The sequence below is a fragment of the Astyanax mexicanus genome, chromosome 7 (genome assembly GCF_023375975.1).
Source record: "Astyanax mexicanus isolate ESR-SI-001 chromosome 7, AstMex3_surface, whole genome shotgun sequence".
NCBI classification, from domain to species: Eukaryota; Metazoa; Chordata; class Actinopteri; order Characiformes; family Acestrorhamphidae; genus Astyanax; species Astyanax mexicanus.
The window spans coordinates 10,603,966-10,629,045 of record NC_064414.1 but is presented as its reverse complement, the minus strand read 5'-3'; the positions used below and the strand labels follow the sequence as shown (position 1 = coordinate 10,629,045).

At 38.5% G+C, this 25,080-nt stretch overlaps 1 protein-coding gene across 3 annotated transcripts in view; it reads left to right on the top strand.

The window, feature by feature from the left end:
* The window catches only part of pacs2 (phosphofurin acidic cluster sorting protein 2), a 62,219-nt gene extending 40,329 nt beyond the window's left edge, over positions 1–21,890 (top strand). The window contains exons 3-25 of one of the 3 annotated variants that reach the window (XM_007247585.4): positions 192–281; positions 644–769; positions 952–1,111; positions 2,552–2,625; positions 3,419–3,499; positions 3,653–3,709; positions 4,167–4,315; positions 4,454–4,544; positions 4,958–5,029; positions 5,261–5,385; positions 7,283–7,415; positions 7,752–7,856; positions 9,123–9,229; positions 9,346–9,500; positions 12,065–12,175; positions 12,273–12,381; positions 13,938–13,970; positions 15,534–15,576; positions 16,902–16,944; positions 18,273–18,399; positions 18,987–19,213; positions 19,309–19,422; positions 20,587–21,890. In XM_007247585.4, coding sequence (XP_007247647.1) covers positions 192–281; positions 644–769; positions 952–1,111; positions 2,552–2,625; positions 3,419–3,499; positions 3,653–3,709; positions 4,167–4,315; positions 4,454–4,544; positions 4,958–5,029; positions 5,261–5,385; positions 7,283–7,415; positions 7,752–7,856; positions 9,123–9,229; positions 9,346–9,500; positions 12,065–12,175; positions 12,273–12,381; positions 13,938–13,970; positions 15,534–15,576; positions 16,902–16,944; positions 18,273–18,399; positions 18,987–19,213; positions 19,309–19,422; positions 20,587–20,705 — 2,451 coding nt within the window. In that variant the 3' untranslated portion in view covers positions 20,706–21,890. Of the gene's footprint in view, positions 1–191; positions 282–643; positions 770–951; positions 1,112–2,551; positions 2,626–3,418; positions 3,500–3,649; positions 3,710–4,166; positions 4,316–4,453; positions 4,545–4,957; positions 5,030–5,260; positions 5,386–7,282; positions 7,416–7,751; positions 7,857–9,122; positions 9,230–9,345; positions 9,501–12,064; positions 12,176–12,272; positions 12,382–13,937; positions 13,971–15,533; positions 15,577–16,901; positions 16,945–18,272; positions 18,400–18,986; positions 19,214–19,308; positions 19,423–20,586 lie in introns of all 3 variants that reach the window. The other 2 variants (XM_007247584.4, XM_015605401.3) reach the window with 2 other exon arrangements.
* Positions 21,891–25,080: the final 3,190 nt, after the last annotated feature.

Below are 25,080 nucleotides of genomic sequence, written 5' to 3'. Positions count from 1 at the left end.
GCTTTATTTGAGTAATGCTCTATTAAAAATAAAAACATTGAGTGAGGTGTGTCCAAACTTTTGACTCCTATTGTATATGTATTTAATATATTAAACAATGCATTTTGTGTCTAAATAAATAGCTTAATTTGTTTTTTAGTCCTGGTTTGAGCATTGTGTGTTAAGGTCTCTTATGACCTCTGTGACCTCAGGGCTCCAAACGTATCCTGCGCTCTCATGAGATTGTACTGCCTCCTACTGGATCAGTGGAGACTGACCTCGCACTTACTTTCTCTCTGCAGGTAAAACAAAACACACATTCACATTTAAACATCATTATACTGATTCACTAAAAGCTATATGTAGTGGGAAATTTATTGTTTCTTTGGAATTTAAGGGTAAAGTTTTGTTGGAGTAACTGTCTCTATTGTCCAGGCAAGGCTTTTTGACTAGATTTTGGAGCATTGCTGTGAGTATTTGATTGCATTTAATGACAAGAGCATTATTATTAATGCTGGATGATGAGTACCCCACCACATACCAAATATTCTATTAGCATTAATACAGGGTCTAGACAAGCTGTAAGTGCATTCTCATATCTTTGTCATTTTCTGATAGGTGTGTATTCACATTAACAAATGTGTGTGTGTATATGTGTTTCCAGTACCCTCACTTTCTGAAGAGAGAAGGGAATAAGCTGCAGATTCTGCTGCAGAGGAGGAAACGCTATAAAAACAGAACCATCCTGGGCTATAAAACCCTCGCTGCTGGATCTGTGGATATGGCTGAGGTGCACAACCAGTCCTTCTTCAGCTACTGTTACCAGTAGCATAATTACATATACATATTATTGTGAGATTATATAGAGGATGTATGGGGTATTTTTTGTAAATAAATACTTACTATATAGAACCTAGTATAGTATTCATTTTTTTATTAAATGTATTTGTGTGTGTGTGTGTGTGTGTGTAGGTCATGCAGCATCCAGCAGAAGGTGGGCAGGTGTTGTCTCTGTGCAGTCATCAGAAGGAGCTTCAGGGGAAGGTCGCTGAGATCTGGATCTACTCTCTCTCCAGTCAGCCTATAGACCATGAGGAGGCGGCACTACTGGGACAGAAACTCAAATGCTCGGGTAACACACACACACACAGCTGTTTAAAGTACACACATGCATGTGGGCGGCATCCTATGGGCAGCGTCCTGTGACCACATATGTAGGACGCTAAAGGATGACCAACACAAACTGTGCAGCAACAGATTTAGAGCTTCTGTCTCTGACTTTACTTTATCTACAAGTTGGAGCAGCTCTAGGTAGGAGTATGTAATAGAGTGGACAGTGAGTGCCACACCCACCTTTCGCATCTGCATTGTTTCCATACTTTGGTCTGAACCAAAGTAGTAGGTATGAAAGGAGTTTGGTCCGACCATGGTCCGGTTCGTCTGCAGTGTGAAAATACCTTTCTAGATAATTCAAATTCACACTTTAACCTCTTAACGGGCCAGGATTTTTGGCAATTGTCTGGCATTACACTACTAAATCTTGAGAATTTCTATTCAAACATTACATACATTTCATGTTTGTTCATGAGGAACATTACTGAAAAGCATAATTGTAATTGTAATAAAAAATATAATTTTTTTTTTTAAGTAAATCTGCTAATGTCAAAATATAATGACTCATATCATAAAATTGGCTCTTTTTAAAAATCATTATTTTCCTGAATACAAATCAATCAGTTTATGTCTTTCAAACCTTTAGTTTTGTCTAGTCTTTACGTCTATTTTCAAACCTGCAGTATTTGAGTTTATTCCTGCTACTGATATGGAATTATTAAGTAAAGTAGAAAGAAAACAGGCAGCTTCTCCAAGTGTCCTGTAGAATATTTCAAAGCCCTCAAATTTGCAGAATGTAAATAAGTTATTTTACTGCAGAAAAAAAGCATTTTGTATCACCTACATCTGTAGCCCATATACGGGGCAAGACATTTTAAACAAACCAAAGAAAAAAGAATTGGTGTTGAAATCCGACTCCCCTTTGTGAGCAGGTGCATCAGGCAACATTATGGACATAAAATCTTAGACTGTATTTTATTTATTTACTGTAACAGTAGATTAACCCTTATTTATAAACAGAAATAAAAGCAACCTGATGATAATCTTTTACACTCAGAGTCAAATTCTGACAGAGAGCTAGAATCCGTCACAACACCTGGTAAAGTTACCAAATATATACAATGTAACAAAGACATAAACCTTGATACGGACTCTGGTCTGTGTTTTTTAGTTGTGAAAAAGCCCTAACATAACGCTCTTCACTTCAGTCACTTCAGTGCTGAGAATAACTCCCACCTAAATAATAATAGCTGCTCTGTAGTGGTCCTGTGGGGTCTTGAACATTGAAGAAAAGGGGGAAAAGAAGAAAGTAATAAAGTAGTAGAAATAATAAAGTGTAGAGAAACAGATACAGGACTGTAATTTAATATTTTTAGACATATAGACCTTTTTACTTTTTTCACACTAAATAAAAAAAAATATATGGTATGAGACTGAATTTCTGTTGGTTTTAATGTAGATAATTACTCAGAAGAGGAGTATGAGAGTTTTTCGTCTGAGCAGGAGGCCAGTGATGATGCTGTTCAGGGACAGGTCAGTCACCTTATATCACCTTATTGATTCATCAGTTTATCAGTTACATTTACATATGTGAGAGAAATATATATATATAAATATAAATTAATATCTTAATTTAATTTATATACAGCTCTGTATAAAAAAAAATAAAAGACCACTTAAAAAAGATGAATTTCTTTGATTTTACTAAATTGAAAACCTCTGGAATAAAATCAAGAGGAAGATTGGTGATTACAAGCCATCAACCCAAGCTGAACTGCTTGAATTGTTGTACAAGGAGTGGCATAAAGTTATCCAAAAGCAGTGTGTAAGACTGGTGGAGAAGAACATGCCAAGATGCATGAAAACTGTGATTAAAACCAGGGTTATTCCACCAAATATTGATTTCTAAACTCTAAAAACTAAAAACTGAACTTGTGAATATGAATATGAACTTGTTTTCTTTGCATTATTTGAGGTCTAAAAGCTCTGCATCTTTTTTGTTATTTCAGCCATTTCTCATTCTGCAATAAATGTTCTAAATGACTATTTGGGATTTGAGAGAAATGTTGACCATAGTTTATAGAATTAAACAACAATGTTCATTTAACTCAAACATATACCTATAAATAGCAAAATGTGGTTTCTTAATTATTTTCAGGGCTGTATATACACACTAAATGTTTTAAGTGCAAACAAGTGAATACATCTTCAAACCTTAATATGACTTAAAAACTTTTTGCACAGGTTGAAATTAATAAAACACACTTAATGTTTTATTACTGGCAGTGTGGTGTGATTTATTGGAGTGTGTTTTATTTCTCACCAGGATCTTGAGGATGATGAGTTTGATGTGAGGAAGCCTAAAAAACAGCGCAGGTCAATTGTACGGACAGCGTCCATCACCAGAGTAAGCACTGCACATGCTCGCACACAGGGCATTTATTTATTAGTGATATGTCTCAGTTCCTCGATTCTCATCAGAACTGTGAACTCTGTGTGTGTGTGTGTGTGTGCGTGTTTGTGTGTGTGTGTTTGTTTTTGTGTGTCTCCTCATTAGCAGCAGAACTTTAAGCAGCGTGTGGTTGCTCTGCTGAAGCGTTTCCGAGTCTCTGATGAGGTAAGACTGCGCGTTGCATGTTATATATACTATATAATATACTCACACTAGTGCTTCTGTGGGCATGTGAAGTCAAATACAGTGCCTTAATAAAGTATAGCACTAATTAGAGAAGCAGCCAAGATGCTCATGATCACTGTGGAGGATCTGCAGAGATCCACAGCTGAGGTGGGAGAATCTGTCCACAGGACAATTATTAGTCATATACTCCACAAATCTGCCCTTTATGGGAAAGTGGCATGAATAAAGCCATTTTTGAAAGAAAGCCATAAGAAGTCCATACAGAGGACACAGCAAACATGTGGAAAAAGGTGATCTGGTCAGATAAGATCAGAGTTGAACCTTTTGGCCTTAATGTAAAACATTGAACATGCTCTTTCTTCACCAACTTTAGGAAACAGATCATTTAATGCCTTGATGTCCGTGTGTGTGTGTGTGTGTGTGTGTCTATGCACAGGTATTAGACTCTGAGCAGGACCCTGCAGAGCCCCCTCCAGAAGTGGAGGAGGAGGATTTGGAGAGTTTGGACTTTGAGAACCCGAGCGACAGCGGTCCTGAACTAGATGATGATGACAGCGTCCTTAGTACTCCCAAACCTCAGCTGAAGTGAGTGTGAGACACTGTGATTGATTTAAAAAGTTGTACAGTAACTTATTTACATCATGTTATATCTCTCAACTTGTGTGTGTGTGTGTGTGTGTGTGTGTGTGTGTGTGTGTGTGTGCGCGCACGCGTGTGTGTTAGGCCATATTTCGAAGGCGTCTCTCTTTCCAGCTCTCAGACAGAGATCGGCAGCATCCACAGCATGAGGAGCCACAGAGAACCGCCCAGTCCAGTGAGTGCACACACACACACTCATCCTACAGTAGCTTAGCTCCACCCATTCGGCCTATATAAGAATAGCTCCACCTATTCAGTTTACAGCAGTTTAGCTCCACCCCACTCAGTCTACAGCAGCTTAATTCCACGTTTTCACCCTACATCAGTTTAGCTCCACCCATTCATATTGTAGCAGTTTAGCTTCACCCTATTCAGTTTACATGAATGTTTCACCCTGGATTGCTTTTTTAAATGTGGGACATCCTGTCAAGAACAGAGCTTGTATATATATATATATTCCAGTGTATTTATTTGTGAGAAAGAAAGAGAATTTGTGTCAAAATTAATTATGATATTAAAATAAGATACAAAATAGGACACTGTTGTATACATTCTCTCTCTCTCTCTCTCTCTCTATTTCTCTCTCAGATGGATCCTGATAAGCTAAAAGGTGCTGGAGGGAAGTTTCAGGTGGACGATGTTGCAGACAGTGTTACTTTTGTACGTAAAACACATGAATATTGTCCTGTATGATCTAAACACAATCACCAGACAGTGGTACACCCAGACTCTGTGTTTAGTTCTTTTCAGCTCTGGATTATAGACTAAAATTGTGGCTCACTTATATATAAAGGTGTTGGTGAGTGTAAACACTGCCACTGATAAGTGTGTGTGTGTGTGTGTGTGTACGTGTGTGTGTGTACGTGTGTGTGTGTGTGTGTGTGAGAACAGGGGCAGCCAGAGGTCGTGACACCTACCACAGAGTTAGAAATGGACAATATGGACACCTTCCTGGAGAAGCTGCCCCCTACTGGCAAAATGACCAAAACAGAATCTCTGATTATTACATCCAACCGGTGAGCATAAATACTCCTTTACTGAGTCATTTACTCACTTACTGAGTCATTTACGTACAGCTGATTATTCACACATTGAATAATTTACTTACTCATTCATGAAGTCACTTTCTCACTTACTCACTAAATAATCAATCCTCTTACTGGTCAATCTATTCACTCACTGTTTCATTAATCCACTAGCTGATTCAATTACTCTCTCTCTGATTCATTAAGCTACGTACTATCTCACTTACTCACTGATTCATTAATCCACTAGCTGGTTCATTTACTCTCTTACTCACTGATTTATTAACCTACGTACTTTCTCACTTGATTACTGATTCATTTAGCTACATACTTTCTCACTTGATTACTGATTCATTTAGCTACATACTTTCTCACTTGATTACTGATTAATTTAGCTACATACTTTCTCACTTGATTACTGATTCATTTAGCTACATACTTTCTCACTTGATTACTGATTCATTAAACTATGTACTTTCTCACTTACTCACTGATTCTTTAATCCACTCACTGATTAATTTACTCACTCGCTAATTCATTAAGATACATACTTTTCAATTACTCCCAGATTCATTAAGCCACTTACTTTCTCACTTACACACTGATTCATTTACTCACCCAAAAGCTGATTCATTAATCCACCCGCTGATTCAACTTATTCATTCGCTCACTGACTCATTAATATACTTACTTTCTCACTCACTCACTGATTCATTTATTCACTCACTCACTGATTCATAAATCCATCCATTATTTTAATTACTTATTCATTCACCAACTGATTTATTAATTCACCCACGTATTCAATTACTTATTTACACACTCACTTATTTATTAATATACTTACTTTCTCGTTTACTCCCAGATTTATTAAGCTACTTACTTGCTCACTTACTCACTGATTTATTAATCCACCCACTGATTTAATTACTTATTCACTCACTCACCGATTTATTACCCACTGATTCAATTACTTATTTACTCACTCAATAATCCACTCATTTACTTACTGATTCATTTACTCACTCAGTAACTGATTCATTATTACACTTACAGGGGTTGGATAATGAAACTGAAACACCTGTCATTTTAGTGTGGCAGGTTTCATGGCTAAATTGGAGCAGCCTGGTGGCAAATCTTCATTAATTGCACATTGCACCAGTAAGAGCAGAGTGTGAAGGATCAACTAGCAGGGTAAGAGCACAGTTTTGCTCAAAATATTGCAATGCACCCAACATTATGGGTGACATTCCAGAGTTCAAAAGAGGACAAATTGTTGGTGCACGTCTTGCTGGCGCATCTGTGACCAAGACAGCAAGTCTTTGTGATGTATCAGGAGCCACAGTATCCAGGGTAATGTCAGCATACCACCAAGAAGGACGAACCACATCCAACAGGATTAAATGTGGACACAAGAGGAAGCTGTGTGAAAGGGATGTTCGGGTGCTAACCCGGATTGTATCCAAAAAACATAAAACCACGGCTGTCCATAGCAGAATTCAATGTGCACCTCAACTCTCCTTTTTTCACCAGAACTGTCTGTTGGGACAGTAAATTACTGTGGTCTAAAACCAGGTGTTTTAGTTTCACTGTCCAAACCCTGTACTTTCTCAGACTCATTAAGCTACTTACTTTCTCACGTACTCACTAATTTACTCACTGATTTATTTACTCACTCACTCACTGATTTATTAATCCACCCACTGATTTAATTACTTATTTACTCACACTGATTCATAAATATACTTACTTTTTCACTCACTCACTGACCCATTAAATTACTTATTTTCTCACTTACTCACTAATTCACTCACTGATTCAATTACTCACTCACTCACTGATTCATTAACCACCTCACTGACTCTTCTGTTTCTCTCTATGTGTTCAGGCAGGAGCCTAAGCTGGCCGGCCGCAGAGGCAGGAGCACATCTCTTAAAGAAAGGCAGACCAGCCGGCCGCCCAACGAGAGAGCCAACAGCCTGGATAATGAACGCTCACTGGACCCACGCTGTCACCTGCAGGTGAGATAATACCATTCCATACAAGTAATCACTGAGTGAGTCAGTATATTAGTCTAAATGAGTGTATGAGTAAATAATTCATCATGTAAATTAATCAGTGAGTGAATAAATGTATAAATAAATGAATCAATAAGTGAATAATTTAATCAGTAAGTGAGTGAATGAGTGTATGAGTAAAATAGTGTATGAGTAAATGCTTCAGTGAGTGAGTGAATATGTAAGATTAGAAATGCTGGTATTAAATAATAAATAAGTCATTTATAAACTCAGCTAATAATAATATATAATACCAATCATTATAAATGAGATATTGAAAGCTTGTACTGGTTTTGGTAGATTCCCCGCAAAACAGTGTATGACCAGCTGAACCACATTCTAGTGTCAGACGACCATCTTCCTGACAGCATCATCCTCATCAACACCTCTGACTGGCAGGGCCAGGTAAGCCTGTCAGATACACACACACGCTCACACACATTCTGCCACTATAGAAAAACAATAAAAAATATACAGTTTAAAGAATATCTTTTAGGCTGCTTTCACGCAGCATGTAAAAGTGTCCCAAATCGTATTTTTTTTGTCACATGTGATACAGTTGTGTCGTTTGTGCGGTTGTGTAAAAAACACACGGAATCTGACATTTTCAATTACAATTTGGGCCACTTTGTAACATTGAAATTTATATATATCCTGTCTGAACAGCCAGATGGAAATCCATGCATCTTTTACATCAGGGGTGTCAAACTCATTTTCACCGAGGGCCACATTAGCATAATGACTGTGCTCAAAGGGCCAGATGTAACTTATAAATGTGATAAAAAATGAAACCAAATGTAATATAAAATTAATATAACTACTCCTTAATATTAAATAATTAAGTAAATATATTACTTATTCAATTAAAACATCACAGTTGCATGGAAAAAACATGTTTGCTTGTTGCTCGGTTACAACATAAATCCTTTTAATTTGTCATATTATGGAAACCACAAACTGCATCAAACAAGGATCAAACTATTTAAGTGAATAAAAAATAACATAAAACAAGTTATAATATTAACTTTGATCAAAAATATACTGACATACTGAAAAGAGGCCTAATAAGTATAAAATCAAAAAATGTGAGCTGCTAAGAACATGTTTGACAGATGAAGCATTTCACCCAAAATATTGACTGCAACAGCCTTGCATCAAACTAATGAGATGCTCTGATTACAATTTGCCTGCAAAATTACGGCAGCATTTCCACATCAGTGACTACTCAACATGCATTGTGGGAAATGTAGTTTTTGGTTAAAGCATGCTTCTGACCTATTTATTTTTAGACACTAAGACCTTTCAGGCTCTCGGCACATAAAAAGATGCAGCGGGCCACATTTGGGCCTTAAGTTTGACACATATGTTTTACATCAATAAGAATGCTAAAGAATGTGAGAAGAAGAAAAAATGGACAACAGCAGTGAGTGGGGGCTTTAGGCGTGGAATAACGAGCTAACAGAGCTCTTTTATTTGGACTGATGTCTCTCTGTTCCAATAATTTGTGGGTTCGAATAACATGCATTTTTGCAGTGAGGTCACAGGCCTTTACAAACCAAGCTTAATCTGTTTAAACAAATGTCAGATATGGGTCGCCAAAAATAAACATCGGATATTGGGCCACTTTTACCTGCTGTGTAAACTGCTGACTCTATCTCTGTCTTTTGTCAGTATCTCTCGGACATCCTCCAGAATCACAGTCTCCCTGTAGTGTGTACCTGCACCACGGCCGACATTCAGGCCGCCTTCAACACCATCGTCTCCCGGATACAGAGATTGTAAGTCTCTCTCTCTCTCTCTCTCTCTCTCTAACATGCTCTCTCTTCTTCTTTCAACATAATATGTGTAATATTCTGCTGTGTGTGTGTGTGTGTGTGTGCATCTGTTTTTGCAGTTGTAATAGTAACTCCATCACTCCTGCACCAGTGAAAATAGCAGTAGCAGGAGCTCAGCATTACTTGTCTGCTGTGCTCCGCCTCTTTGTGGATCACCTGACCCACAAAACTCCTGATTGGCTCGGTTACATGCGCTTCCTCATTATACCACTGGGTGAGTCCAATCTACATTGTCTGGCAACTCTATATATATATATAATGTACACTAACACACTATACTCGTGCATTATACTCTATACTCTGTGTATTATACTCTATACACTGTGCATTTTACTCTGTACAATTTATACATTTATACTTTATATGCTATACTCTATACTCTGTACACCCAACATAATACTTTGTACATTATATTCTATACAACAAACATTATGCTTTGCACACTGTACTCTATACACCACATATTATACCCAGTACACTATACTCTGTAAATTACCCTTTATACACCAGACATAATACTCTGCACACTATACTCTATATACCAGACATTATACTCTGTACACCAGGGGTCGGAAATATCTTGAAACATCTTGCCCGAGAGGTTCTTCTGCCCGTTCTCGTTTTTCCTCCCGTTCTTGGGCTCCCTAACGCCTTATAAGGACATTTTTTCCCTGCCTTGTCCTAATTACCACACTGCAAAAAACTAAATCTTAGCAAGTGAAATAAGTCAATAAATCTTATTTTCTTCTCTGATAAGACTTTTTGTCTAACTAAGCATTGTATGTGTTATTATTTTGTTTATTTTAGGGATAATTATCCTAATCATTCTTACTTAGAATTTGCACCTTATTTTAAGTAATTCGTACGGTGGCCGAGAAAGCCCAGCGCAGTGCAAATTGAAAAGCGCTGCAAAAGCACAAAACACATCCATCAAAATAACAACACAGGCGCAGCAAATAGAAAAACGCGCTGCAAATAGAAAAACGCGCTGCAAATAGAAAAAACGCGCTGCAAATAGAACCACAACACAACGGAAGTGAGTCACAACACAACGGAATTTTCCCGGGGGACCTTAAAAGATGCTGTACCAGCTGTATACAAAGGACAATAAGTGGCAAACAAGCTTCTGAAAAGTAAGTTATGTTTATTACCTGTGATTACCACGGTTGTGTGCATATTATTAAAAGTTCTGCTTCACAAAACGCCTTGTTTGCCACTTATTGTCCTTTGTACACATAGTGAAGTCCGAGACGTTACTGAAGACGCAGCTTAGCTGGTACAGCATCTTTTAAGGTCCCCCGGGAAAATTCCGTTGTGTTGTGACTCACTTCCGTTGTGTTGTGGTTGTATTTGCAGCGCGTTTTTCTATTTGCAGCGCGTTTTTCTATTTGCTGCGCCTGTGTTGTAATTTTAATGGATGTGTTTTGTGCTTTTGCAGCGCTTTTCAATTTGCACTGCGTTGGGCTTTCTCGGCCACCGTAAATTCGAACTCAAAATAGGCACAATCAAGCAGCAATCATGTTATTCTGATACTTGTGTCCAAAAACAGTGACTTTTTTGCTTGATTTAGGTGTTACTTCACTCATTTTGAGACTTTGCCATTGCTTTTTGTAAGAAATCTTACTGAGAAAATTTTGCTTACCAAATTGGCAGATTTTTTTGCTAAATATACATATATTTGTCTTAATTTGCATATATTTTGTCTAGTTTTTGCCAATGGATTTTTTGCAGAGCACTAGCCGGTGCAGCGGGAGTGTATTGGACCGCGACCCTGACAACACAGGTTTAATCCTGCGTGAGGAGCGGAGTGTTTATTTATTTTTTCCTTTCTTCTTGGGTTTACCTGCTTTGAATTCAACTTTTCTGCAATTGGGTTCAACAACTGGAGAGCCACTAGTCTGTACCACTTCATCACATCACATAATGGCTTGTAAAATATCTGGGCAGCGGCCAAACATAATTGCCCAATCCTGCTGTACAATATACTCTATACACCAGACGTTATACTTTGTACACTATACTCTATACACCAGAGATTATGCTCTGTACACTACACTCTGTACACTATACTATACATTTACATTATACTCTGTAAATTATACTCTATAAACCAGACATTTCACTCTGTACCCTATACTCTATCCCATAGGTCACTAATGGGCGGACAGTGGTCCGGGTCCGGACCCAAACGTTGTCCAATGCGGACCAGATCTGTGCAGACGTAGGAAAAGAAAAAAAAAATAAATAAACACACCAGTCCTCACACAGGATCGAACCCGTTTTGTCAGGGTCGCGGTCCCGCTGCTCCGGCTGTTGAATTGGGACACGGGCGTGAAAAAACGCCTTTATAAGGAGATAGGGAGCCCGAGAACGGGCACAAAAACGAGAACGGGTGAAAACTAAAGTCACGCCGAGCACGACAGAGAGAGAGACAGTGGAGGAATGTATACAAAATCTGTCCAGAGAGGCTTTTATTATTATTACTATTATTATTATTATTATTATTATTATATATTTTTTCATCATTCAGTTTAAACAACCTTACAGGATATAGCACTTAATTATAACACAAGTTAACAATCGGTCTGGACCTTGGTCTGTCAAATTTTTCTCTAACTGGACCATACTGAATTCTAATTAAATACCCGTGCTCTATCCTGTACTCTATACACTGTCCTGTACACATCATATTACATCCCTCTCACAGTTTGCTCTATACACCAAAACATTACTGGCTGACCCCTGTATGTATGTGTGTGTGTTTGTGTGTGTGTTTAGGTGCCCACCCTGTCTCTAAATATTTGGCAAGTATAGATTACAGGTACAGCAGTCTGTTTCAGGACTTGGCGTGGAGGGAATTATTCTTTAAACCTGAAGCTCCTGTTATCGGTGAGACACCGAAACTAAATATAATTTTCTGTGTGTAATGGGGAAACAGGTAAACGGTGTGTGCACCTCAACCTCAAACAAGTTTCTCTCTCTACAGTGCAGGACAATCTGGATGTGGTTGCCAGGGTAACGCAGTACATGCTGGGTGCTAATGGAGCTCATCAGCTGCCCATAGCTGAGGCCATGCTAACTTACAAACAGAAGAGGTACACACACACACCCCCCCACACACACATACACACACACACACACACTGGACACTTAACACACATATTCATTTGAGTTGAAAGTGTTTGATATTGTTTATTGAATCCATATTCAAAGCCTTGAGTGTTTACACTGTTTGCTGTTGGACTCAGTAAATATCTGTTTCTGCATCTGAACGCTTTGAATATGGGCTGGACTGAAGTGTTTGTGTTCAGTGTTATGGTTGTACTGTTGGCTGACTCAAAAACTGCAGACATTCACACACACAAACACACACACACACACAGGCTACTGTACTAAGTGAGTCACCTATTACAGTGTCAAAGTCAGAATTAGTTGATTCAGTTGTGATTCTTTAAGAATCAATATAGTTTGGTCTGATTCAGAATCACACAGATCTTATAAATTGTAGAAAGTATTTCTAAATATTTCACCATGCATAGTGTAACTTCTGCACTATTTAAATAAGAGCAACTTTAAACACTAGAATGTATTTCTGTGATTTAAGGTGGACTCTCTTCAGGTACAAGAATGTATATTTTGTAGGTGGAACAGCCTCAGGCACAGTAATGTAACACCTTATCCTATTCCACTAGTCTCAGTACACAGTATATTTTTCTTCTAAATTTAAGGTGGAATGACCACAGACACCAGATATTATACACACTAAGAAAAGTAAGTACAGATTTGTACTTAAAAGAGTACAAAGCTTGTCGCTGGGGCTGTACCTTATATTAAGGTACAAAAAAGTACCTTTCCATGAAAGTCCTTTTTTGTACCCATGTTTTTGTGCCAGTAAAGATGATAAAGATTATAAACATTATCATCAACTAAATATGGCTCAAAACCTTGATGATCCAAAATTGTCTGGCTTTCAAATAAAAAAACTTGCAATTTATATATATATATATATATATATATATATATATATATATATATATATATATATATATATATATATATATATATATATAAGTGCAGTGATACAGAATACTGAATGTACCCTTTGGCTGGTTAAATGGTACAAATTTGTACTTATTGCTGTTAGAAATGTACTTCAGAGGGAACAAATCTGACAATATCTGTAAAGACCAATATTGTACCTTTGAGGGTACAATTATGAAGAGTGTACTTTTGAGTACAAAAAAGTACTCATATCGTACCTCTGTTTTTAAGAGTGTATGTAGCTGCATCGTATAGTGTGGACTGCTGTCAATCACCACCAGAATGTAGAAATGCCACAGGTTTCAGAATATAACTTCTGCACCTTTTAAGACACTGCACTATATTACTTTATAAACATTGCTTTAAGCCTTTTGTGGCTTTAAGTCACGTTTCTTCAGTGTATCTTAACAAGCTGGTTAGCATTGTGCTAAATGTCTGCAAGTTTTGAAACCATGCCCTCACTCGTCTGAACACAAATGGCCATGTAAACGTCACTGTTTGCCCATACGTGTGTGTGTGTGTGTGTGTGTGTGTGTGTGTGTGTGTGTGTGTGTGAATAACACCTTCTTTTCTGTTTATTTTTGTCTTTTTTTCTTCGCCCACTCTGAAGGAAAAAGAGCTTTCATTTTGATTTTGCCGTAAGGTATTGTGGTCTGCCTGCCCGCTCTCTTCCTCCTCAACCTCCTCTCCCTCGCTCTCTGCTCCTCTCTCTTTTTCTCCTGCTCTCTGAGAACGTGTGAAGGAGACAGTGCGATTCTTCAGGAAGGAAACGTCACATTTGAAGCCATAGTTTAATCTAATTGACCAGTTTCCTCCCTTTCACTGGAGATAAATAACCTAGACAGCCAAAGCCAGGTGTGTTCATTGGTTTGAATCAGGGTAGGTTAGCATCCTCCACTGGCTAAATGCGGTTCAATTTATCTACTCACAAGCCACAGAGGTGTGTTAGAAATTGGTACAGAAAAGACAGAGAGCATCCAATGTAGTAATGACAGTAAACTGGCCTGTTAGGGCAACTGTGAAAAAAAATTGTCTTTTTTTTACGACAAATTAAAAACAAAGCTGGTGAGTTACAAGACTGGCTAGATGTACATTAGAGCAGACAGTCAATGTTGACCAAACCATTATCTGTAACATGTTTTAACCAGCAGCAAGACTAAAACTTTGTTGTGGACACAACAATTTAAAAATTGGAGGCTAGAATACAAATAAACGAAAGAAAGAATAAAACCAAACACCTAGACATTTAGACTGCTTCTACAAACATTAGTGAATTTGTGAATTTTCTTCACTTCTAAATATTCCACAGTCAACTGTCAGTAGTATTATACCAAAGTGGAAGCAACTGGGAACAACAGCAACTCAGTCATGGAGTATTAGACCATTTAAAATGAGCAGGGTTAGCAGATACTGAGGTGCATAGTGTGCATAGTGAGTCAATCATAAAAGACCTCCAAACTTCATGTGGCCTTCAGATTAGCTCAAGAATAGTAGAGAGATTCATGGAATGGGTTTCCATGGCCGAGCAGCTACAAAAATGCACACTACACCGGAAAAAAAGGATATTCCTCTGTGATTAAAATGGTGGTTGGTTAAAAAAAAATAAGGGTCTGGTAAATTTTTAATTTATATAAAAATATTTTAAACACTATCTCTAATGTGACAATTCCAATGCTCTCCTCTGTTGCATTAGCTTTCTTTTCCTTATTCAGTTATTATTCTGCTCCTGTATGTGGCCCAACATGTGAATGGATGTTGGGCTGCACCCCTTTTCCAACTCTCATATTCTTGTATTCTTCTCTCTTTTACTTTATCGATAATAATCAAGATTTCTATGTGATAGTGCTCTCTGATAGTTTTTCTACTCTGATTAGCCGGAACTGCTTTTTTTCCACACCCCAATGCAGGGGTAGCAGAGAAGCCAAGTAGCAGAATAGATGCGGCTGCTGATTGGACAAGAGTGTGCATGCGATCTGCTTTCCATTCAGCCAAACCAAATCAAACACAGACGTTCACTCTGGCGGTTTAACGTGAAATCATCCGCTATAAATTAAGATCAGAAACCCAGTCAGAGTGAAGAAGTCTGTTTTAATTCAGTTTTTCAGACTCAGTAATTAACTTCTCCTGAAGAAGCTTCAGATTAAACTGCTGTAAATCACTCAGCCTGACAGGTGCTTGATTGTTCCTGTCTTGCCCTTCTCTGCAGTCCGGATGAAGATTCCTGTCAGAAATTCATCCCCTTTTTAGGGGTGAGTATCAATCACCCACACACACAAACACAAACACAGTTTTCATTTTCTTTCAAGTAATAAAGCATCTGTAGTGCTCAGGCTCCAATTCAACAGAAACATCATAACTCTGGCAACCCCTCGGGAAAGAATCAGTGAGTGAAACAAGCTAATGATGAAAACAGTGCAGTACTTCTGGTTGCTTTATTGACTGTGCAGTTAAATGTCCTGCTGATTTAATCTATTTAACTGCCACCCTAGTTTTCAGACTGTTCAAGCACTATTTTACTACTGGAGCTGTCATGCAAAATACCTTCAAAAAATCTCTAAAACAGCAGTGGAAAGAAATCACCTTCTTTCAGTGGAGTTCAGTGTAAGAAGGTTCTATTCCAAGCCATGTTGTAACATGTTTCTTGGACAACATTTAGATTCACATTATGTCAAAATGTGGACAACTTTAACCAGTTATACTTAAATTAATATGACATGATTGCTTGCTAATATTTTTGTCAGACAACTAGAATAATGACTGAACTGGGAAAATTATTGTAAAATTAATATTGTTATAATATCAATCCCTTTCTACTGTAGACTGAAAATGTTTGGAATTGGCATTAAAAATGAATATGAGACAAAAGATCAACATTTAGATTTTGTTTTCAGGTACTTCCAACTGGATCTAATCTCATAATGGTAGCAATCCAATGAACTCAGAAAACTACAGAAACATTTTGTCTGTCAATTTAAAGAACAACCAAACCAATTGGGAGATTCTCTTTTATGCAGCAAGATGATGACCCAAAGCACACTTCCAAAACTATAAAGGCCCAGTCAATCAGCAGACATATAGAGGATACACTTTACCTGCAAATAATGAGACTAAAGGGAGTAACCCCCAAAACAAACACCAACTAAAACAGGCTGCATTGAAAGCCTGAGAAAGCATGACAAAAAATGCATGCAAAAAGTTTTGTAATGTAAATGAGCTTATTGTTGCAAGCTAAGGATTTGCAGCTAAATATTAAGTTTTATTTACTTTAATATATTCTTAATTTCTATGTATTAATACATTTGCTCACAAAAGAAATTGATGATGATGGCAGGCAAAATGATTTCAGGCAAAATGTGTTTTTTCTTCTGAACTGTGTGTCAATACCTGAAAATAAATGCTGAAAAGCTGATATTTTGTCTCACATTCATTATTTAAAGGAGTGTATATCACCAGCTATTATCTGGGATCAAGTATTGTGATATCATAATATGACACAGATGTTGTTATACCTATGGTGTAGCCTGTAGTGATTCCCACTCTTAATATGGGCTGTTTGCTGTTGTTCTGAGTGCAGATGGTGAAGGTGGGGATTGTTGAACACAGCTCTGCAGCTTCAGGTCAGTTTCACTAAATAATTACGTTAATTTATTTATTTATTTATTTATTTATTTATTCTTCTCATCTAGTCAAAAATCTGTTGAGCATGTTAGCTCTCTGACTCCAGATTTAATCCTACATGTGCGTCTTTAGTGTACAACAGGAGAGGCTATCAAAGGCTGACCCCTCTAACAAACACTGGACTTGGACTGTCCCTAATCTCCTCTTTGTAAACACATACACCCAAAAATTATTGCCTCTCCACTCGTCTCTAAGAACGTCTGCATATCTTCATTAGTTAGATGATTGGATGGGATTTATAACACAACACACCATGAACACAAACACAAGTCCTTTCCCCCAGACTTGAAAGATTGAGCTGCTATATTCAGTAAGCATTCACTTTTCTACCCAATTCTACCCAAATGTGTGGGGCCAGTTACTAATTCCCTGTTCATATGTACTCTGTAATGCTTAACAGTCTGGTCAGATTCTCACAGAGAAAAAAAGTTTACACCAGATTTGATAGAAGAGAGTGAGACTATTATGGCATCCAGAACAGACCTGGGCAAAAGCAGAATCAGGAACCGAGCAGAGAGACGAATAACCAAAAGTCCAAACAAACAGGCAACCAAATCCAAAAAGAACAAAACCAAAGATTAATGACCAGACAAACCAGACAGGAAGAAATGCTTAGTATGCCATGACTGGAGTGTTGGCACAATATACCTATAATGCATATTCTGAGTGTGTTTCCTAGTGCCTGACACTGACCATCAGTGTGTAGTGATTAATCCCAGGCTACCTTAGTTTAACTTGTAGATCATATAATATGATTAACTACCTGGCCTCTAAGTTGTAGGCTATAAGAGCAAGCATCACTTTTTTAAGCTGCTAACTTTGTGTTGGCTGTGTGCTGTAGTGTTTATATAATTTTCTCTCTCTGTCTAATTTTTGGAAAAATTAAATCAGAAGGTAAATAAATACAAATTTACCTTATTCACCTGACCATAAAGTTCAAAGTGCAAAGCAACAGTTATCACAATGAACTTACAATCATTTTAGGTATAAAAACTTAATGTTTTAAGTGAGATGACCTTAAGTTTTCAGTAAACATTAACTTAAACATTGAAGACAATGAATTTCTTCAAACTGTAGGCAAACATGGCCATCTTTCACATGGTGAGGTAAATAAATGAAATAAAAGTATTTAGGTGTGTGTGTATGGTAATGAGGTTGGTGACAGTCTTATTAAAGTGTTTTTAGCATCTAAATTAATCAAGTAATCTATTATGTTCAAATGAGTTTTTGCTAAACTCTCTCTCTCACTCTTTATGAATCTCTGCAGGTGATTCAGACGATGCTGCTCCAATAGGTTCTCTCCTCTCCTCCACACCTCCTCAGATATCTCCAGCTCTGAAAGAAGCATCTCCTACTCCTCCGTCCTCTCCGTCCGTTCATTCACCCTTCTACAGGTATGCCTCTTGGTGAACAGCTAAGAGAGCTGAGAGAGCCTATTTTATATAATATTTGAATGCAGCGTGAAATCTGCACACTCTAGACTAAATATGCTTTTAGCAGATAGGGTGACGTGAAAAGACTTTCACTATCTATCACTGAAAAAATTCTGTTTAATACAGTACCAGTCAAAAGTTTGTTTCTTTTTATGATTTACATTGTAAATGTAATATTGAAGACATTAAAGCTATAAAAAGCACATGCAGAATTAGACTTTACAACAAAGGTTGTCAAAAAGCAGCTTTACAGAAACCAGGGTTCAAGAAACTTATGAGGAACACCACAGTAATAGTGCCAACAGTGGCAATAAAAAAATCCCTCTTACTAAGAGATAAAAACCTTAGGAGGAACCAAGACTCCATAAGAAGTACCTATCCTCCACTGGCCGACCCGGGCAGCACAAACAATAACAGAACAAAAAAAGTGCACAGAGAGATAATGGAGAGCTGTAGCTGATGTAAAAACAGGTTATGCTGTTGTGATTATTCTGATAAACTTTTTTAATCGATTGAGATCGCTGAAATTGTTTTGTCTCTGTCTGCAGTACCCCTGGGGGAGGCCAGGGGGAACTAATGGGTCTGCAGGTGGATTACTGGGTGGCTCCAACGGAAAGAAAGAGGGACGTGGAAAAGAGAGACTCTTCCTCCAAAAACTCACTCAAGTGCACCTTCCGCTCGCTGCAGGTTAGCCGCCTCCCACTAGGTGGGGTGGAGGCGGGACCACAGCCAACAATGTCCATGACCGTTGTGACCAAGGAGAAAAACAAGAAAGGTGTGAATAAGCGTGAACTTGGTGTAAAGAGGATACTTGTAAAGACAGTGTTTGTCTGTTTCTGTGAGGGTTAAAGCTGTTTCTGTCCTGTGCAGTGATGTTTCTGCCCAAGAAGACAAAAGATAAAGAGGTGGAGTCTAAGAGTCAGGTGATCGAGGGAATCAGCCGCTTAATCTGCACTGCCAAGCACCAGCAAACAATGCTCAAAGGTAATCAATCGCTCAATCAATCAATTAATCAATCAATCAATCAGTCAATCAGTCAGTCTGTACAGCTGGACCCTAAATTGTGTTACCACTCACTAGCCACTTTATTGGAAACACCCTACCTAACTTTTTCTTCCACTCACAGGCCACTTTATTGGAAACACCCTACCTACCTTGCGCTTCCACTCACTGGCCACTTTATTGGAAACACCCTACCTACCTTGCACTTCCATTTACTGGACACTTTATTGAAAACACCCTACCTATCTCGCGCTTCCACTCACTGGCCACTATATTGGAAACACCCTACCTAAAGTGTTCTTTCACTCAGTGGCCACTATATTGGAAACACCCTACCTAAAGTGTTCTTTCACTCAGTGGCCACTATATTGGAAACACTCTACCTAACTTGTTCTTTCACACTGGCCACTTAATTGGAAACAGCCTTCCTACATTGCGTTTCTACTCATTGGCCACGTTATTGGAAACACCATGCTTCTACACACTGGCCACTTTATTGGAAACACCCTATCTATCTTGTTCTTCAACTTACTGGCTGCTTTTTTTTGGAAACACCATACCTACCATGTGCTGTCACTCACTGGACACTTTATTGGAAACACCCTACCTACCTTGTTCTTCCACTCACTAGCCATTTTATTGGAAAAACCCTACCTAACTTGTGCTGTCCCTTAGTGGCCACTTTATTAGAAAAAACATACCTACCATGTGCTGTTACTCACTGGACACTTTATTTGAAACACCCTACCTACCTTGTGCTGTCACTCACTGGACACTTTATTGGAAACACCAAATCTATATTGCATTCCCACTCACTGACCACCTTATTGGAAAAACCCTTTCTACACTGTGTTTCTACTTACTGGCCATTTTATTAGAAACAACCAAACTATCTTGCACTTCTACTAACTGGCCACTTTATAGGAAACACCCTACCTTCCTTGTTCTTCCACTCTTTGGCCACTTTATTGGAAACACTCCTCATTGTGCTCCCACATAACTGATTGTGGTGTATTGTAAAGATAATCAGTGCTGCAGATTATGTCGCTGTGCAAAGAGAGTTCTATTGATTATACTTTGTTTTCTGTGTGTGTGTGTGTGTGTGTGTTTGTGTGTGTGTGTGTGCGCGTGTGCGTCTCTCTGCAGTGTTGATAGACGGCGTTGAGTGGAACGATGTGAAGTTTTTTCAGCTGGCTGCTCAGTGGTCGTCTCACGTCAAGCACTTCCCTCTGGCCATTTTCGGACACTCCAAAGGGCCGTACTGAGACAGCACCCGTTACAGACGCTCCTCCTGTTTCTCCATCCTTTATGTGCCAACTGCCTTTAATACCCCACTGCCGTCCAGTCCTGTCCAAGCGTCTTAATTTAAATACCTGCTTTATTGTTTTTAGCTTTATTTTGTTCTAATGTTTTTTTATGACAGACTGAGCAGGGAGGAGCTCCTCTCCCACTGAGTGTTTAAACCCTCCTGTGTTTTTTAGAGCCTAACGGAAGACTAATCAACTGATGGTATGGATTGATTAACTGGCTAACTTATGGCGGTTTGAGTGATGACTCTCCCACCACACATACACACACCCACACACACACATACGCTCACACTGGTTTAATCAGGAATAGACGACCACAGGCTGAATAGCATCACTAGAAACACATTCTTGTCTTCATCGCTGAAGTATCTGGGCCTGCAGAATCTAAACATACAGGTTCTCACTAAGACCCCCAAAACATTCAGCTCCAGCCCTGAAGTGTGTAAACCTACTTTCTAAAAGCACACGTTCAACCAGAAAATCACATTCCCCCCAGAAAATTCCTTCACTTACCCCTAATGTAGGGCTTGTTTGGTTTGTGACATGTGCTTCTTTAGTTAGTTGTAGCAAGAGAACATCAAGGGTAATGCAGCTAAGAGGCTCAAACAACATATCATCTGCCTCTTAGCATGGTGCTAACTTCACATCTAAACCATCATACCCTCTGGTGTTTTTTTACACAATAAGACTCACTGTTATCTGGAATGTTTACCATACTGAAATATGAGTTTTATTTCTATTTAGGTTTTTATTTTAGCCTTTTCAGAACCAATGACTGTAGCAAACATGTCCCAGTTTTGCATTTTCTTGTTTTCTGTAAAGATGAAGTTAGATGAAGCCATGTTGTCGAATTAGCAGCCAGAGTCTGTGCAGTAGAGACCTCAGCCAGACTTGCTTACTCATTTGGTAGACCCACGCATTTCTCCAAGCTCGAGTCCAAGCTTGTCTCAGGCTGCCTTCATTGAGCATACAGCATATCAGATTTTTACCCTGGAAACCCATTTTGTCCAGTATGCATAATGTTTTAACAGTAAAATTGTAAAATTGCAGTTCATGTTTCACCACTTTAGTTCCCAAATGATAGTGCATAAAGCTAAGCTAAAAATGTTAAAATAGTTATTTTAATTTCAAAAGTAGAATGATGTACAGTTGTGGTCAAAAGTTTACATACACTTGTAAAAAAACATAATGTTATGGCTGTCTTGAGTTTTCAATAAGTTCTACAACTCTTATTTTTCTGTGATAGAGTGATCGGAACACATACATGTTTGTCACAAAAAACAGTCATAAAATTTGGTTCTTTCATAAATTTATTATGGGTCTGCTGAAAATGTCACCAAATCTGCTGGGTCAAAAATATACATACAGCAACAAAATTTGTCAATTTTGGTGATGTAGCGAGTTGTGTCAATCAAATTAGCTTCATGTCATGGCCTCTTCACTTCTTGTAAGTGATTCTGATTGACTACAGCTGTTGACTTCTCATGAGCCCATTTAAATAGGGCTCATTTGACCCAGTGATTAGACTCAGCTACAAAAGCTACAATGGGAAAGTCAAAGGAACTCAGTGTGGATCTGAAAAAGCGAATTATTGACTTGAACAAGTCAGGGAAGTCACTTGGAGCCATTTCAAAGCAGCTACAGGTCCCAAGAGCAACTGTGCAGACAATTATACGCAAGTATAAAGTGCATGGAACAGTTGTGTCACTGCCACGATCAGGAAGAAAACGCAAGCTATCACATGCTGCCGAGAGGAGATTGGTCAGGATGGTCAAGAGTCAACCAAGAATCACCAAGAAGCAGGTCTGCAAGGATTTGGAAGCTGATGGAACACAGGTGTCAGTCTCCACAGTCAAGCGTGTTTTACATCGCCATGGACTGAGAGGCTGCCGTGCAAGAAAGAAGCCCTTGCTCCAGAAAAGGCACCTTAAGACTCGGCTGAAGTTTGCTGCTGATCACATGGACAAAGATAAAACCTTCTGGAGGAAAGTTCTCTGGTCAGACGAAACAAAAATTGAGCTGTTTGGCCACAACACCCAGCAATATGTTTGGAGGAGAAAAGGTGAGGCCTTTAATCCCAGGAACACCATGCCTACTGTCAAGCATGGTGGTGGTAGTATTATGCTCTGGGGATGTTTTGCTGCCAGTGGAACTGGTTCTTTGCAGAAAGTAAATGGGATAATGAAGAAGGAGGATTACCTCCAAATTCTGCAGGAAAACTTAAAACCATCAGCCCGAAGGTTGGGTCTTGGGCGCAGTTGGGTGTTCCAACAAGACAATGACCCAAAACACACATCAAAAGTGGTAAAGGAATGGCTAAACCAGGCTAGAATTAAGGTTTTAGAATGGCCTTCCCAAAGTCCTGACTTAAACCCCATTGAGAACATGTGGACAGTGCTAAAGAAACGGGTTCATGCAAGAAAACCATCACATTTAGCTGAACTGCACCAATTCTGTCAAGAAGAGTGGTCAAACATTCGACCTGAAGCTTGCCAGGAGCTTGTGGATGGCTACCAAAAGCGCCTAGTTGCCGTGAAAATGGCCAAGGGACATGTAACCAAATACTAATGTTGCTGTATGTATATTTTTGACCCAGCAGATTTGGTGACATTTTCAGCAGACCCATAATAAATTTATGAAAGAACCAAATTTTATGACTGTTTTTTGTGACAAACATGTATGTGTTCCGATCACTCTATCACAGAAAAATAAGAGTTGTAGAACTTATTGAAAACTCAAGACAGCCATAACATTATGTTTTTTTACAAGTGTATGTAAACTTTTGACCACAACTGTATGTTTCCATTTTTCTACAGCAAACATTTTTGGGGCGAAAATGATCAAACATTTATAAATCTTCATATCACCTCATTTATTCATATCACCTAATTTATTTATTTATAACCCTTAACTGTTGTTCTTTAATTGTTCTGGTCCTTGCATCCCCATGGCCTGCAAATTAATGGTGTTCCCTTTTCCAAACCGAAGGTATTTCACTAAAAGAGCTTATTAATGAGCCCTTTTAAAATTGTAGTGAGTGTGATAAAGCAGAAGCCTCTAAAATGTGCTGGGTAGCGAGATACCAGGGCCAGGATTCTCTGGTATTCGGTTCCATCAGACAGTCTCTAATACCGCTTTTCCACGGACATGGAAATTGCACCAGTGCAAAAACTAATTTTAAACCAGTTCGCCACGTTTACACCAACAAAAGTAGGTTCCAGAACCAAGAACATTTGTTCGCAGTGGGAACCGAAGAATACTAGGTTCTTCAGAGTGAACTGTGAGGACATCTGTGAGTGTGTCTGTTTGTACAGAAGCACCACTGCTGTGCAACACCCTCTGTTGATGACGTATGATGTGATGTTTTGAAGGGTCCACTAAAGCTGGTGGAAATGCAGGCTGGTTCACTAAAAAGCACCACTGTTCTTACAAGCTTGAGTGGAACTGGCTCAAGAACCAGAGTTCTTTTGGTGGAAAAGTGCTATAATTGGAAGGAGAATTTCCAATTGAGAATGTGTTTCGGGTTTTTTAGATAGCCATAGGGAACCGAGTCAAAGATAAATGGGTTCATATGGAGCAATTGGGCAAAATCATAGTTTCTGAATGTTTGATCAGTTTAATACAGAATGATTTCCTCAACAAAGAACAATATCAAATATTTTAGTATGGAAGATATAATTTTTAAAGCTTATAAACTCCATTTATAAGCCTTTTAATATCCATTCTCTGACTGTATCTCTAGCATCAGCTCACCAACCGGTCAGCTCTTCACTCCCTGTCTTACATTTTACTGTCGCAACATGTAAGTTTAGTTGCTTTTCTAGCAAAATACTTCATTCTACTTTCCAAAATTAAATGCATATCATGGTTAAGTGCATTGTTACTATTGTTTAATGGGGTTTTTAGCCGTTGACCTTCGTTTGAGGTTGAAAGGGAGAAAGTGGGGGAATTGGATTTTGTGGCTGAACTGTTGCTTGAATGTGCAATACGCTGATAAAATGGAGAGAAATGGATTTTCGTGTGCTAATCTCCGGATGTGTGTTTTCCCTGCTTTTCTCTCTCTATTTTTGCACTGATCAAATTTCCCTTTTCCACTCCTTTATGAACTGAAACAGCCGCAGGACCGCTAACATAACTCGGGCTGCCTTTGTGTTCTGCAGTCAGCTCTCTCTCTCTCTCTTTCTCTGTCTCTTTTTTTCTGTGTGTGTGTGTGTGTGTGTTGTTGTGTTTGTTGATGTTTCTGAATGTATAACTGAAAGGTACTGAAGGCTAAAGCACTTTTTATGTAATAATAATCTGTAGAGAGAGTTTCTTGTGTTTTTTTATTATT